Source organism: Lottia gigantea, assembly GCF_000327385.1.
Source record: "Lottia gigantea unplaced genomic scaffold LOTGIsca_266, whole genome shotgun sequence".
NCBI lineage: Eukaryota > Metazoa > Mollusca > Gastropoda > Lottiidae > Lottia > Lottia gigantea.
Genome location: NW_008708829.1, coordinates 62,598 through 78,707, shown reverse-complemented (window position 1 = coordinate 78,707; position 16,110 = coordinate 62,598). Strand labels below are relative to the sequence as shown.

At 33.1% G+C, this 16,110-nt stretch overlaps 1 protein-coding gene across 1 annotated transcript in view; it reads right to left on the bottom strand.

Moving 5' to 3' along the window:
- Positions 1 to 16,110, bottom strand: part of LOTGIDRAFT_144836 (hypothetical protein) — a gene marked incomplete at both ends in the record, with an annotated part of 65,091 nt that overhangs the window by 24,725 nt on the left and 24,256 nt on the right. Inside the window, one exon of the mRNA XM_009056169.1 lies at positions 2,521 to 2,684. Coding sequence (XP_009054417.1) covers positions 2,521 to 2,684 — 164 coding nt within the window. The remainder of the gene's footprint in view (positions 1 to 2,520; positions 2,685 to 16,110) is intronic.

The following is a 16,110-nucleotide window of genomic DNA, read 5'->3' as shown; positions in this document are numbered from 1 at the left end:
TCAATATCTGGCATGTCATCCTCTAAATTCAAGCGCTGCATATTGCCCTTATTACCCTACCCCACAGTACCCCTTTTCTTCTTGTAATCATTGCGATAGCCCTCACTATGAATCATGATTAATTTTAGAAAGGAAATGAAATGAAGAGGGTGTTGGGATCTGCTTATTCTGCACCTCATGGGATCAATGTAGACTTCAGTGTGCAACGAAGAAAATTCTTCAGAAGGTCAGTCGTCTGGAAAATGCGTTGTAGTGTCTACAAGCTTTCGGTTTTTTTGAGCTGCTTTATTCCAAGTCCTGGCAGATTTATTTACTTGCGGAGAGTCTGTGATTAATATTTGGTATTTAGTTATACATAGATGTGGTCTAAAGAAACCCTCACACCATAGCGTTCACGATCAAGACGGGGGTAGACTATAAGGAATGAAAGCTACCTTGCCCAGATCGTAATATTTTAATGTGATTAACAATTTACAATACGGACAAAGTATTTCAATCTAATGTAGTGCTCAATGAGAAAGAACACAGGAGTAAACCGACGACGAAAAAATAGTTCCGTATTTCTAAATAATAAGATATAATATTAAAATCGAAATATTGTCTCGTCCGATTCCTGACCTTTTCCACAGAATTTCCATTTATTTTACTTTGCAAAAGAAACATTTAATCTATAATATTTAAAATATATGTACGACAATGTAATTAGGCGTAATAATCTTTAACCGACTGACCTAATGCCTTCTAACCCTGACCCTAACAACCACGTTCATAAAGACCCGCGAAATTACTAGCATATATTATGCCTTAAACTGAATCTGGGAATTGTTACATAGAATTGAAAAATAATAATCAAAATAAACTACATTAAAAATGGTCCAAGTGAGCGACGACTCAAACAGTATTACTTTATTTGCTGTGTAAACATACCATATTTCTTCTTAATATGGCAATTTATAAAAAATAGTTTTGTTAATGAAAGTTAAATACTTCTTTCCTGAACAACATCGTGACCTTCTTAGTTATTGTTTACTATGCAGTAAAGCTGGACTGAGCCAACAATATCAATGTATACTGCTTGTGTGCTGGTAATAACCATCTCCACCTACATATTACAATATTACCTTTATCAAAAACCTACATCAACAATATAATATCAATTCCCTCTCAATAATTATAATAGACAACTTTTATTAATTTATATTACCTTTAACATAAACCTACACCAACAATATAATATCAATTCCCTCTCAATAATTATAATAGACAACTTTTATTAATTTATATTACCTTTAACATAAACCTACATCAACAATATAATATCAATTCCCTCTTAATAATTATAATATACAACTTTTATTAATTTATATTACCTTTAACACAAACCTACACCAACAATATAATATCAATTCCCTCTCAATAATTATAATATACAACTTTTATTAATTTATATTACCTTTAACATAAACCTACATCAACAATATAATATCATTCCCTCTCAATGATTATAATAGACAACTTTTATTAATTATATTACCTTTAACATAAACCTACATCAACAATATAATATCAATTCCCTCTCAATAATTATAATATACAACTTTTATTAATTTATATTACCTTTAATATAAACCTACATCAAAAATATAATATCAATTCCCTCTCAATAATTATAATATACAACTTTTAATAATTTATATTACCTTTAACATAAACCTACATCAACAATATAATATCAATTCCCTACAACTTTTATTAATTTATATTACCTTTAACATAAACCTACATCAACAATATAATATCAATTCCCTCTCAATAATTATAATATACAACTTTTATTAATTTATATTACCTTAAACATAAACCTACATCAACAATATAATATCAATTCCCTCTCAATAATTATAATATACAACTTTTATTAATTTATATTACCTTTAACATAAACCTACATCAACAACATAATATAAATTCCCTCTCAATAATTATAATATACAACTTTTATTAATTTATATTACCTTTAACATAAACCTACACCAACAATATAATATCAATTCCCTCTCAATAATTATAATATACAACTTTTATTAATTTATATTACCTTTAACATAAACCTACATCAACAATATCAATTCCCTCTCAATAATTATAATATACAACTTTTATTAATAATGTAAGTTAAATGCATCGTTATCGACCTTCCACTCCATTGGTTATAATCGTCTGACAGTTGATTTTATTTCCTATCACGTGCATTACAATTCTGAAGCATAAATTAAATATAGGATTAGTTTGGATCTCTATTATGAGGCGCTCACCAACTTTGCAATAAGGGCATAGTGGTCTTGGACTTCTGAGTCAAAATAATAATTTTTCACAATTCTTCGTTACAGTTTGTGAATTAAGAAAAGGCGTTTCCTCTGTAGTTTTTTTTTTAGTTCATCTAATTAGTCTGTTTCAATGAAATTTCTGTGATATCCACAATGTTATATTCATAATGTCATAATGTTATACCTTTTGAACTAGTTAGCTGAAATTCTCTTTCAATCGCTCCATCATCGTCTGATTTAGATAACCATCGATTACACACAAACTCATAACGTCGACCTTTAGATGGTATTTCAATACTTACTGTACCTAAGTACCACCCAGCACTAGAGCCGGAGTCGTCATGTTCTATTTTAATTCTTTCAATCTAAAATCAGACAGTCAATAATCTACTAGTAATAGTAATGTAAATAATGTATGATATTAACAATAAGTGTTTCCTTGTCAACATTCAAAACAACGTCAAACATTTTCTTAGAAATCCAAAATTCTAGGAGTAAAAATTTAAATCAAATAGTTATAGACGTGTGGGATTTCAAAGAAACGTTCAAGTGAGAGGCATTTTTGGGCAACAGTCGATAATTCATCTTTCGAACATATTTCAGATATGCTGAATCGGAAATGGATTCTTTACCAAATTTCATTTGATTCCATAAAAAAATCTAGTTTTTAGAGCGTTTACAAGCAAATGTTGACGGAAGAACGGACGGGCGGGCTGACGGACGGACGGACAGGGGTGTCAACAATATACGTCCACATAGAGAGATGTGGGCGTATAAAAATCAACGGTTGAAGGTGGTTATAATCTACATTAGCACCCAAATTTACGATAAAAATAAACACCAATAAAAACAGTGTTAAGATAAGATAAAAGAAATACAAGTGAAACCCTGCTGCAAATTTTGTAGAACATATTTTATGTTCAGTCTTTATTTCTATGGTTATCTAATTTCCTTACCTGTCCTATGACCGCAGCTGTAAGTATAAAAGTATCAGTGTAGTTTACTTCAAACGGATCAGAGTGATTAAGTGATTGGTCTAGTTGTAAAGGACCTGTATTTCCAAGACTACCATAAATTCTCAGAGTAACTTTGGCGTCGGTCCCTGCGTAAACTACATCTCCTGTTTTTACTTCTACTTGATAAGAGATACCTGAAAAATCAGTCAACAATTTCATATATGTTTTCATTAGAAACACTCTAATTGGTAGTATTCATCTTCACAATGATCAAGATATAACATCGTCATCTTCTACAATGATCAAGATATTACATCTTCATTATCTGCAATGATCAAGATATTATATCTTCATTATCTACAATGATCAATATATTACATCTTTAAATTCTACAACGATCAAGATATTACATCTTGATTTTTACAATGATCAAGATATTACATCTTCATTTTTACAATGATCAATATATTACATCTTCAACTCTTACATGAGAGAGGTTGCTGCCAAAGTGGGACCTGAAAGGACACTTCCTGTCTTATGATGCTTGTAACATTGATCAGCTTTATACATCCTCTGAGCATCAGTCTAATACAATTCAAAAAGTCGTTTGCACTATTATCATTATTAATAAATAAACCAAGTACTAACAATCTGAACCGCAAAACGCAACCCGAAATACGTCGTAAATTATACACGAAAAGATTTCCGAAATTCTATTTGTTTTTCTATGTGTCCAGCCTATTTCATCAACATGATTTAACTTTCAACGTGGTGATTAACATAGTGACTGTACTTCGCCTATGAACACGAAACAGTTCTAGTTTCAGCACCTCCGTTGAAGATTATGAACACGTGTTCATTAACAGTGTTCTACTAATGCTAGATGAAGTTATGGAGAAAGGTAGAACGGTGTAAATAGTTTTTAATATCAAACTTTACCTTCGGGTAAAAACGTAACCATACCAACATCTACTATTGGTGAATGTGGAAACTGATTATAAACATAGCATATCTGACGCCCTTTATGATACGCAAAACCAAAACATACGTCATCGGCTAAACAAGATTGTGCACATCGTATCCGTCCAGGTAAAACTCTATAATCATAATATCCTGAAAACAGTTGGTCATTTGAGAAAGAGAAATAAGTTTTAGTGATTATCTCAAAAGATTCACCAATTACAAATATAAACATACACCTCAACAATATCGACAACATTTTCCTCGGTTTGACTTGACGATACGAAACAATTAATTCTGAAGATAGTGACAAGACTTTTCTGCGTTAAAAGAAACATGCATCAATTTTCTTATTATTGATTGCTGTACAATTTAAAAATTGTTATTTTAACTGACTTCAATGATATGAAGTAAAGAAAATGACTAAAGTATTTCAGTAGGAATTCAGAAAATAAAAAATACAGATTACATTTGTACAGTCTTTGTTGTGATTATTATTTTAAAAAGGATTGTTGTGCTCTAGTGCAGTCATATAACTCATATTTTTATAACAAATTACCCAGTTCTTATCGACAATAGACTGATATAACGATTTATTAATGATTAGGTTTTCAAGAGGCTGTATTAGCAATTTAAGTCATTAGATGCTATGTATCAAGTCGAGAACATAGACTGTTGTTAGCTACTATGTATCGAGACGAGAACATAGATAGTCTGTTGTTAGCTGTTATGTATCAAGTCGAGAACATAGATAGTCTGTTGTTAGTTGCTATATTTATCGAGACGAGAACATAGATAGTATGTTGTTAGATGTTATGTATCGAGACGAGCACATAGATAGTCTGTTGTTAGATGCTATGTGTCGAGACGAGAACATAGATAGTCTGTTGTTAGATGCTATGTATCAAGTCGAGAACATAGATAGTCTGTTGTTAGTTGCTATATATCAAGTCGAGAACATAGATAGTATGTTGTTAGCTGCTATGTATCGATACGAGAACATAGATTATCTGTTTTTAGCTGTTATGTATCAAGTCGAGAACATAGATAGTCTGTTGTTAGCTGCTATGTATCGAGACGAGAACATAGATAGTCTGTTGTTAGCTGCTATGTATCGATACGAGAACATAGATAGTCTGTGGTTAGCTGTTCTGTATCAAGTCGAGAACATAGATAGTCTGTTGTTAGCTGCTATGTATCGAAACGAGAACATAGATAGTCTGTTGTTAGCTGCTATGTGTCGAGACGAGAACATAGATAGTCTGTTGTTAGTTGCTATGTGTCAAGTCGAGAACATTGATAGTCTGTTGTTAGATGCTATATTTATCGAGACGAGAACATAGATAGTATGTTGTTAGCTGCTATGTATCAAGTCGAGAACATAGATAGTCTGTTGTTAGATGCTATATTTATCGAGACGAAAACATAGATAGTCTGTTGTTAGTTGCTATTTATCAATTCGAGAACATTGATAGTCTGTTGTTAGCTGCTATTTATCAAGTCGAGAACATTGATAGTCTGTTGTTAGCTGCCATGTATCGAGACGAGAACATAGATTGTCTGTTGTAAGATGCTATATTTATCAAGTCGAGAACATTGATAGTCTGTTGTTAGCTGCCATGTATCGAGACGAGAACATAGATAGTCTGTTGTTAGTTGCTATTTATGGAGACGAGAACATTGATAGTCTGTTGTTAGCTGCTATGTATCAAGTCGAGAACATAGATAGTCTGTTGTTAGCTGCTATGTATCGAGACGAGAACATAGATAGTATGTTGTTAGATGCTATATATCGAGACGAGAAAATAGATAGTCTGTTGTTAGCTGGTATGTGTCGAGACCAGGACATAGAAAGTCTGTTGTTAGTTGCTATGTATCAAGCCGAGAACATAGATAGTCTGTTGTTAGTTGCTATGTATCGAGACTAGAACATAGATAGTCTGTTGTTAGCTGGTATGTATCGAGACGAGAACATAGATAGTCTGTTGTTATCTGGTATGTATCGAGACGAGAACATAGATAGTCTGTTGTTAGTTGCTATTTATCAAGCCGAGAACATAGATAGTATGTTGTTAGTTGCTATGTATCGATATGAGAACATAGACAGTCTGTTGTTAGTTGCTTTGTATCGAGACGAGAACATAGATAGACTGTTGTTAGTTGCTATTTATCAAGCCGAGAACATAGCTAGTATGTTGTTAGTTGCTATGTATCGAGACAAGAACATTGATAGGCTGTTGTTAGCTGGTATGTATCGATACGAGAACATAGATAGCCTGTTGTTAGATGGTATGTATCGATACGATAACATAGATAGCCTGTTGTTAGCTGGTATGTATCGAGACAAAAACATGGAGTATTTGTTGTTAGCTGCTATTTATCGATACGAGAACATAGATAGCCTGTTGTTAGCTGGTATGTAACGAGACAAAAACAGAGATAGTATTTTGTTAGCTGGTATGTATCGAGACGAGAACATAGATAGCCTGTTGTTAGCTGGTATGTATCGAGACAAAAACATAGAGTGTTTGTTGTTAGCTGCTATATATCGAGACAAAAACATAAAGGGTTTGTTGTTAGCTGCTATGTATCGAGACGAGAACATAGATAGTCTGTTGTTAGCTGGTATGTATCGAGACGAGAACATAGATAGCCTGTTGTTAGCTGGTATGTATCGAGACAAAAACATAGAGGGTTTGTTGTTAGCTGGTATGTATCGAGACGAGAACATAGATAGCCTGTTGTTAGCTGGTATGTATCGATACGAGAACATATTATATAGCCTGTTGGTAGTTGCTATGTATCGAGACAACCCTATGTCTGTTGTTAGCTGGTATGTATCGATACGAGAACATATATAGCCTGTTTTTAGCTAGAAAGGAAGTTATTTTCTTCTTCAATTCATCTTGTACAAAAATAATTATTAATGTGAAGGTCAAAACTCATTGCCTTTTTAAAGAAGTAGCTATCGGGTTAACTTGAAAATGGACAAAATTTACTTTGTTTTCAATGAAGAAGAAATAAAGAAAGTGAAAGAACCAGATATTGATGAAGGTCTACAGTTTCCATATGTGATAAATTGAAAAACTTTGTCTTGATTTGTTTTATTTATGATAAAGTTTATAACATAAAAAAAAATGTTTATAGGAAAGGTGGTGGGTTGGTAACGAATTCTCTTGCAGGAGCTGCGTCATTTCCGGTTAACTCTTTCTGGAATTGCACGAACCACAGGCATAGGACGAAGAATTGGAATGTCCCAAATAGAAGTCAAATATGAACCCGATACACATAAAAAGGATGGAAAACCTCTTTACAATCCCTTTAATAAGCAAAGTTTTTTCCTGGCACAATATACAATATTGCAATTATAATTTTCCATTTTTTTTTTATTTCTATTGACTCAAAACAAAGCCATTGTTTAATGTTTTCTGAATCAACACATCAAAGTAAACTGTTTATTATCATATGAACCACATTTTTTCCTCCATGACAACAAGAAACACACTCAGAAAAAGATTAACTTAATTATCATATTAATGAAATATGACAAACAATAATTATCACATTGGACATAAATAACTAGAATTGGTAAAAAATCAAACTTTGTCATAATTTGGCTGTAGTTGTAATTATTTTCATCTATTTTGGACTATCGTCCTTTAAAATTGATTGGACCTGTAACTTTATCAATAATTAAAAACTTTCTCCAATAGAAGTTTTAATTAACTACACAAATAACATCATTCACTTGGATGAGATAAATAAGATAAACCGCAAATCACACTACAGTACTGTTAATAATACTGTGTAGACAATGATTCAGCGACTTTCTACCGGCATTAGCTTCAAAAACAACTCGAAGTGGTGGCGTCTCACTGTTAGAAAACTAAGAAATGACTGAGATAGTGACAATTAACTTCATTCCATTCTCTGTCAGGTTCCACGGTCTCTATATAACCTTTCTTCGGTTGGTCTGGTCGGTTGGATTGACGGTTGATCTGGGTGATCATCAAGCCATGGTAAAGGTGCGTAGTAGGTGCTGTTTATGGGTCAATAACTATATTGTGCATTCACAGGGTTAATTATTTATACGAAACTAACTGTTACACTTTATACGAAAATGATGCTGACTTACTTGTGTAATAGCTGACTCAATGTATGATATATATATTTGTTAACAGTAATAAATATGGCTTACTGTTATTAATAGTGTATTGAGATGGCGTCGACGAAATCAACTCTGTGTATTTGTCATTTGAAAATGATGTTCTTATACTTGAAATGAAATCTGATTTAAATAATTTAGAACAATATACACGAAAGCCTCACATTCGTGTTTTTGGTGTCAAAGAAACTAAAAACGAAAACTGCATCGAAATTGTCAAAAATATAATAAAAAAACAACCTTAAAATCGAGGCAGATATTGAGGTTGATGTCGCCCATCGTGTGGGTAAACCAATATCGTCATCGAAGCCAAGGGGCATTATAGTCCGCTTCCTTCGTCGCTCTGATAAACAGACGGTCATCCTTGTCAGGAGTCGATTAAAAAATTCTGGAATTACTTTTGTTGAAGATATGACTCGTATCAATGTCAGGCTAATGGATGAGGCAAGGAAACATCCTAGTGTTAGAAATGTATGGTTCACAAACGGAAAAGTAATGGTTGAAAGCAACACTGGAGTAAAATTTAGATATTATCAGAATATGAATCTAAATACGAAATTAACAAGTTGTATGGAAATGTAATTTATTCATTTGGTCTATATATATAGATTGTATATGATATGTGCTTATATAAATGTGCTTGCTTAAATTGTCACTTTAACTTTAAACCCTGAACTATATTAAAGAGTTGTATTACTAATACATAATGAGTGTTAATCAATTTGGTTACCTCACTGTGAAGGATTTTTGTCAAAACCCGTTTTAAGATACTCTTTTAAAATCACTTATTCAGTACTATATTAAAACCAAGTTTTCTTTACTATGAAAATATCTGATATGTAAATTCTTAAAATGATTACCAAATATCGGTAGGATTTAGGATTTTCAGGGATACGAATATCAATGAATTTCATCTTCTTGTAAAAACTTACCACCTCATTGATTCGAAGATTTATAACTGAACTGACATAGAGCCTCCCATGCTCATACGACATATTATGTCCCATATTGCTAATGTTTATATACTTTATCCTTTCATCTCTTCTAAAATTGTGAATATGAACCACTTTTTTCAATTTGTTAATAGGTTTATTATTTTATTTAGTTGTATATTTCTGCCACCAAGGAACAAATTTCAGTTAATCATCGATGCAATACTTATGTTTCCCGACTTTTGTCAATTTGAGTATAAGGTATCGTAAATATTATTACTTTTTATGAAAACTTCATTGCTGTAGACTCTGACAAAAGTTTGGGAAAAAGTCAATGCCTCCATGTGTCACTAACTAAATATGTTTGTGATTTTTTATTTCTTCTGCTGATCAGATCTGGCGATGTCGAAAAAAATCCAGGCCCTCCATTGTTTTGCGATAAACTTTCTATGTTTCACTTTAGCGTACGAAGTATTCGACATAAACTTAATTTAATTAAGGAAGATGTCGATGAAAATCTAATATGTAGCTTTACCGAAAATCATTTAGATCATAATGTAAAAAATGAATCTTTGACATGGCCAGGTTTCCACACACCTATCCGAAAAGATAGAAATTCCTATGGGGGTGGTGTTATCGTATATGTCAATCAAAATGTCACTTGTAAAATGAGATTAGACTTAGAATCCCCAAGATTGAAAGTGTTTGGATTGAATTCAAAATACAGAACACTACGTATCTTCTAGGCACATTCTTCAGACCCCCAAATAGTGAAAACTATGATCTATTCTGGGCCAACTTTGAACGATCTATAGAAACTGCATATGATTTCACAACCAATGTTCTTGTCGTAGGCGACCTAACGAGTACAACAGCGATTTTACACCAAATTTTGTTAACTAATAACTTAAAGAACTGTGTTAATGAGCCCTCTAGAGTAACAAGCTCATCAGCAACCCTTATTGATGTCATACTGGCAAATGATTCCATATGTTGCGATTTCTCTGAAGTAATTGAAAAATATTTCAGACCATAAAGGTGTGTGTGCCACATTCGATATAGCTGTTTCTCAGCCATTGAATTTGAGAAGGAATTGATATTATATTGTTGATGTAGGTTTATGTTAGAGGTAATATAAATTAATAAAAGTTGTCTATTATAATTATTGAGAGGGAATTGATATTATATTGTTGATGTAGGTTTATTTGTAAGTAATATTGTAATATGTAGGTGGAGGTGGTTATTACCAGCATACAAGCAGTATACATCTATATTGTTGGCTCAGTCCAGCTTTACTACATAGTAAACAATAACTAAGAAGGTCACGATGTTGTTCAGGAAAGAAGTATTTAACTTTCATTAACAAAACTATTTCATATAAATTTCCATATTTAGTCATTTAGTCACATCCAGGATTTATCATTTTTAGCAGCAGTAGTTTTGGCACAATAACGTTTTAGAGTAAGCTATGTAAAATCGTCCTCACATTACCGACATTCAAGAGTCGTTAAGAAGAAATTCTGTGTGTTTACACAGCAAATGAAGTAATACTGTTTGAGTCGTCGCTCACTTGGACATTTTTAATGTCGTTTAATTTGATTATTATTTTTCAATTCTATGTATCAATTCCCAGATTCAGTTTAAGGCATAATATATCCTAGTAATTTCGCGGGTCTTTACGAAGGTTGTTGTTAGGGTCAGGGTTAGAAGGGCATTAGGTCAGTCGGTTAAAGATTATTACGCCTAATTACATTGTCGTACATACATTGTAAATATTATAGATTAAATGTTTCTTTTGCAAAGTAAAATAAATTGAAATTCTCTGAAAACGTCCGTTTACTCCTGTGTTCTTTCACATTGAGCACTACATTAAATTAAAATTCTTTTCCGTTTCCAGGAAAGCTTTATTTTATGCACATTTTAGTATTGTAAAATGTTAATCACATTGAAATATTCGACCGGACAGGATCCGGACAAGCTCGCTTCCATTCCGTATAGTCGACCTCACGTCTTGATCGCGGAAGCACGGGTAGCGCTTCGCCTATAAATAGAGGCTCGCCGCGCGAAAATTGCAGATTACGTCAACGCTTGGCAGCCATGGACTCATTATCATTATCAGGTAAGGAAGGAGAAAGTTACTCCAGAGAGAGAATAATGCTATTGGTTTAATTCGCTTCATGAAATCGCCATTTTGGTTTTACAAAATTTCGTTCAAAAACCACGTAAGTCCTTAGATGCTGTCGCGTTATCTATTATCACCCTCCTGACCAGATCGCTTATTTCGATGTCAGGGATGTTATATTTAGATTTAAGTTGCAGATTACAACGGAAGGAAGCCAGCTTGATGAAACATTAATTATTGCGGCCATTTTAATAGCTTTTGTATTTTTGTCGTCTTCTCGACGGTGTATGAATTTGTTCTTTATATGGAATATAATGTTATTGTAACTACTGCTCCATTTTGTAGTTTCGTAAGATGATTTAAAATGGAAATTAAACAGTAATATTTGAGAAATCGTTCTTTTGTCTTAATCAAGAGCTTAAGGTGCATGCAAAGCTGTCACTTTTTATGGAAAGAAAGATAATCTGGTTATGCTGAGACCCACAAAGGTTCCTCAGTCTTCAGAAGGAAAGGGGCAAATGTATTTTCGCGACGATAAGGAGATCAAGGACTCGGTAGTAGTCAGGGTGAAGGGGTCTTTTCCTATCTGTGTGGAAGACAAGGCGAAACGTTGCATAAAACTTTAACCAGTGATTGTTGTTCCATAAAGCTGTGTCTATATAAAGTACGGATCGGTCTCTAATTTTACTATTTGATTTAGGTCTAGGTGAATCACAAGCAGGGGTTAATAGGAAGTATTTAAGGAAAGTGCACAGGAACTCGACCAAAGAATAACCAGATTCACGAATGAGAATTAATGCCAGTCCACAATTAATGCATTAGCCTCAGAAGATTAGAGTTATCTCCCATTAATCATGTAGCTGGTGAGTGAAAATTCAAGCCTTCGGAAGTTACCTTTACCTCTACTTTTAAATCAGATCACTAGATATGTCGCTTAACTTGAATACGGCGCAGACTCGCTCATAGCTGTTGCAAGGTGGTTTATGTAGACATGGTGGATTCGGAATTAAACTTAGACATACTCTCGAAACACTCTGACAGAAAGAAAAATAGCTGGACTGTATAGATAGGGTGCTTGTCCAAGCTTACAATATATATTAGTTGTATTCTTGATCTATTTAGAGACTATAAAAATCCATACAAGCATGAAGAAGAAGGAATATTTTACAAATGATAATACTAATAAAATTTTTTGATGGAATCTTTTAGGGGACGATAGTGCCTAGAGCCAGAGGCACTTTTTTCAATCAAACATGAAAGTTATTGGCTGACTGATAACTACCAATTTCGTTATAGGAATGTAGTGGACCACCATCATATGTGGTGTCTACTAATCGTTACTAGCTTTCAATACACCAAAATGACATTTGTAAAATATTCATTTTGAGTTTTACTCTCGATATCGCCATACTTTGGACGACATTTTGATTTACTGAATTGTTTTACTTGTACAGATGTTTATTTTACTAACATTATATGAATAATAGATTTTTATACGAATGAGCGAAAGTATTGTCACAATCCATTAAGTTAAAATAGCCAATTTGGTGTTTAGGTTTGTCAACGTCCCAGTTATATATGTAGGAGTGTATATTATCAAAGGTTTTGTTAAACAAATGATGCGAGATAAAGGTGGGAATAATGAAAGTGGGCAGGAGTTCTGAACGCAACTTACAACACTGTTGCACTTTTGAACTTATATTATAATTATTGAGAAGGAATTGATATTATATTGTTGATGTAGGTTTATGTTAAAGGTAATATAAATTAATAAAAGTTGTATATTATAATTATTGAGAGGGAATTGATATTATATTGTTGATGTAGGTTTATGTTAAAGGTAATATAGATTAATAAAAGTTGTATATTATAATTATTGAGAGGGAATTGATATTATATTGTTGATGTAGGTTTATGTTAAAGGTAATATAAATTAATAAAAGTTGTATATTATAATTATTGAGAGGGAATTGATATTGATATAATATTGTTGATGTAGGTTTATGTTAAAGGTAACAGAAATTAATAAAAGTTGTATATTATAATTATTGAGAGGGAATTGATATTATATTGTTGGTGTAGGTTTATGTTAAAGGTAATATAAATTAATAAAAGTTGTATATTATAATTATTGAGAGGGAATTGATATTATATTGTTGATGTAGGTTTATATTAAAGGTAATATAAATTAATAAAAGTTGTATATTATAATTATTGAGAAGGAATTGATATTATATTGTTGGTGTAGGTTTATGTTAAAGGTAATATAAATTAATAAAAGTTGTATATTATAATTGTTGGTAGTTGGATTGGTTCAAATTGGATGAAGCTGTGTTGTTGGTTTGATTGTAGATAATTCGTTAGATCTGGTCGGGTCGAATGACATGGCGGTGAGACTAGGCCCTGGTTGGTGTGGCGTGAGTTACTCGATCTCCTTCATTCTTTCAAACTCGTTCTGATCATGGTATTTCTTGTTGGATGGTAGTCGAATGGTAGTCGTTCGTTTGGTGTTGGCTGTGGACTCCCACAACATAGTCATTTCATGGTTATCACCTTTCACCAACGATGTCAATTTACACCAACAAGTAGAAGTTGCTTTAGGTTTTAACAATATTGGCATCAACAATTCCACTGACGAGCTACGAGATGATGGCTTCATCGAACGCTTTATAAGCCATGGAGTATCATCGAAGCACCTGTCTAGTCTATGGATTTCGGTAGGCATTTCAATACACTGATTGATTTAACACATTTTATTGATCATACAAATGGATGGGATGCAAGTTACATAAACTTAGAAAAATCCTTTCCAAATAATAATTTCATGCTATGGAAGATTACATTACAATAATTTCAATTTAGTGACACATAACATATTTAACAGGAATCGAGATAGGTAACATAAATACAATATAGCTGCCGTTAAGAACGATACATCAACCAGGAACAACGCATCAGTCAATCATCGAAGTGAAAGAAGACATTGGCCTTATGCAAACCTATGTGATTGGTTTATGTATTGCATTGCGTGATTTAGAATTTTGGAGTTCAATTCATAATTACCACGAGGATCACCCCATAATAAAATATTTAAACTAATAATTCTAGGATCAATGAGATCATCGAATAATTTTTGCCGTTGTTCAGAATACAAAGGCAATGAAAAAAGAAATGATTAGCATCTTCTATTGATAGACCACAAGAACATGTTGCATCATCAACTATGTTATAATTGAGTAGATCAGATTTTAGCTCACTACATCCATGACGAATCTTGGTTATAAGAATATTTTCACGTCTTGGTCCATTGTAGAAAAAGCTCGGGGCATTATCAACATAAAGTCTCTTTTTCAAGTTATATTTAAGTGAGTTCAAATTATCAGTCCAATTTATGTTTTAAGATTATTGTAGCTGCTGTGTATCGATATCAGAACATAGATCGCCTGTTGTTAGCTGCTCTATATCGAGACGAGATCATAGATAGTCTGTTGTTAGCTGGTATGTATCGAGACGAGAACATAGATAGTCTGTTGTTAGCTGCTGTGTATCGATACGAGAACATAGATAGTCTGTTGTTAGCTGCTGTGTATCGATATGAGAACATAGATAGCCTGTTGTTAGCTGCTCTATATCGAGACGAGAACATAGATAGCCTGTTGTTAGCTGATATGTATCGAGACGAGAACATAGATATTCTGTTTTTAGTTGCTATATATCCAGACGAGAATATAGATAGTCTGTTGTTAGCTGCTAAATATCGACACGAGACCATGGATAGTCCGTCGTTAGCTGCTGTTGTTAGCTGCTATATATCGAGACGAGACCATAGATAGTCTGTTGTTAGCTGCCATGTATCGAGACGAGAACATAGATTGTGTGTTGTTAGATGCTATTTATCGAGACGAGAACATTGACAGTGTGTTGTTAGCTATTATATATCGAGACGAGACCATTGACAGTGTGTTGTTAGCTATTATATATCGAGACGCGACCATAGATAGTCTGTTGTTAGCTGCCATGTATCGAGACGAGAACATAGATTGTCTGTTGTTAGATGCTATTTATCGAGACGAGAACATTGATAGTCTGTTGTTAGCTGTTATTTATCGAGATGAGACCATAGATAGTCTGTTGTTAGCTGATATGTATCGAGACCAGAACATTGATAGTCAGTTGTTAGCTGGTATGTATCGATACGAGACCATAGATAGTCTGTTGTTAGCTGCTATATATCGAGACGAGACCATAGATAATCTGTTGTTAGCTGCCATGTATCGAGACGAGAACATAGATTGTCTGTTGTTAGATGCTATTTATCGAGACGAGAACATTGATAGTCTGTTGTTAGCTGTTATGTATCGAGACGAGAACATAGATTGTCTGTTGTTAGCTGTTATATATCCATACGAGAACATAGATAGTCTGTTGTTACCTGTTATATATCGAGACGACAACATAGATAGTCTGTTGTTAGCTGTTATATATCGAGACGACAACATAGATAGTCTGTTGTTAGTTGCTATATATCGAGACGACAACATAGATAGTCTGTTGTAAGCTGGTATGTATCGAGACGACAACATAGATTGTCTGTTGTTATCTGCTATTTATCGAGACGAGAACATAGATAGTCTGTTGTTAGCTGCTA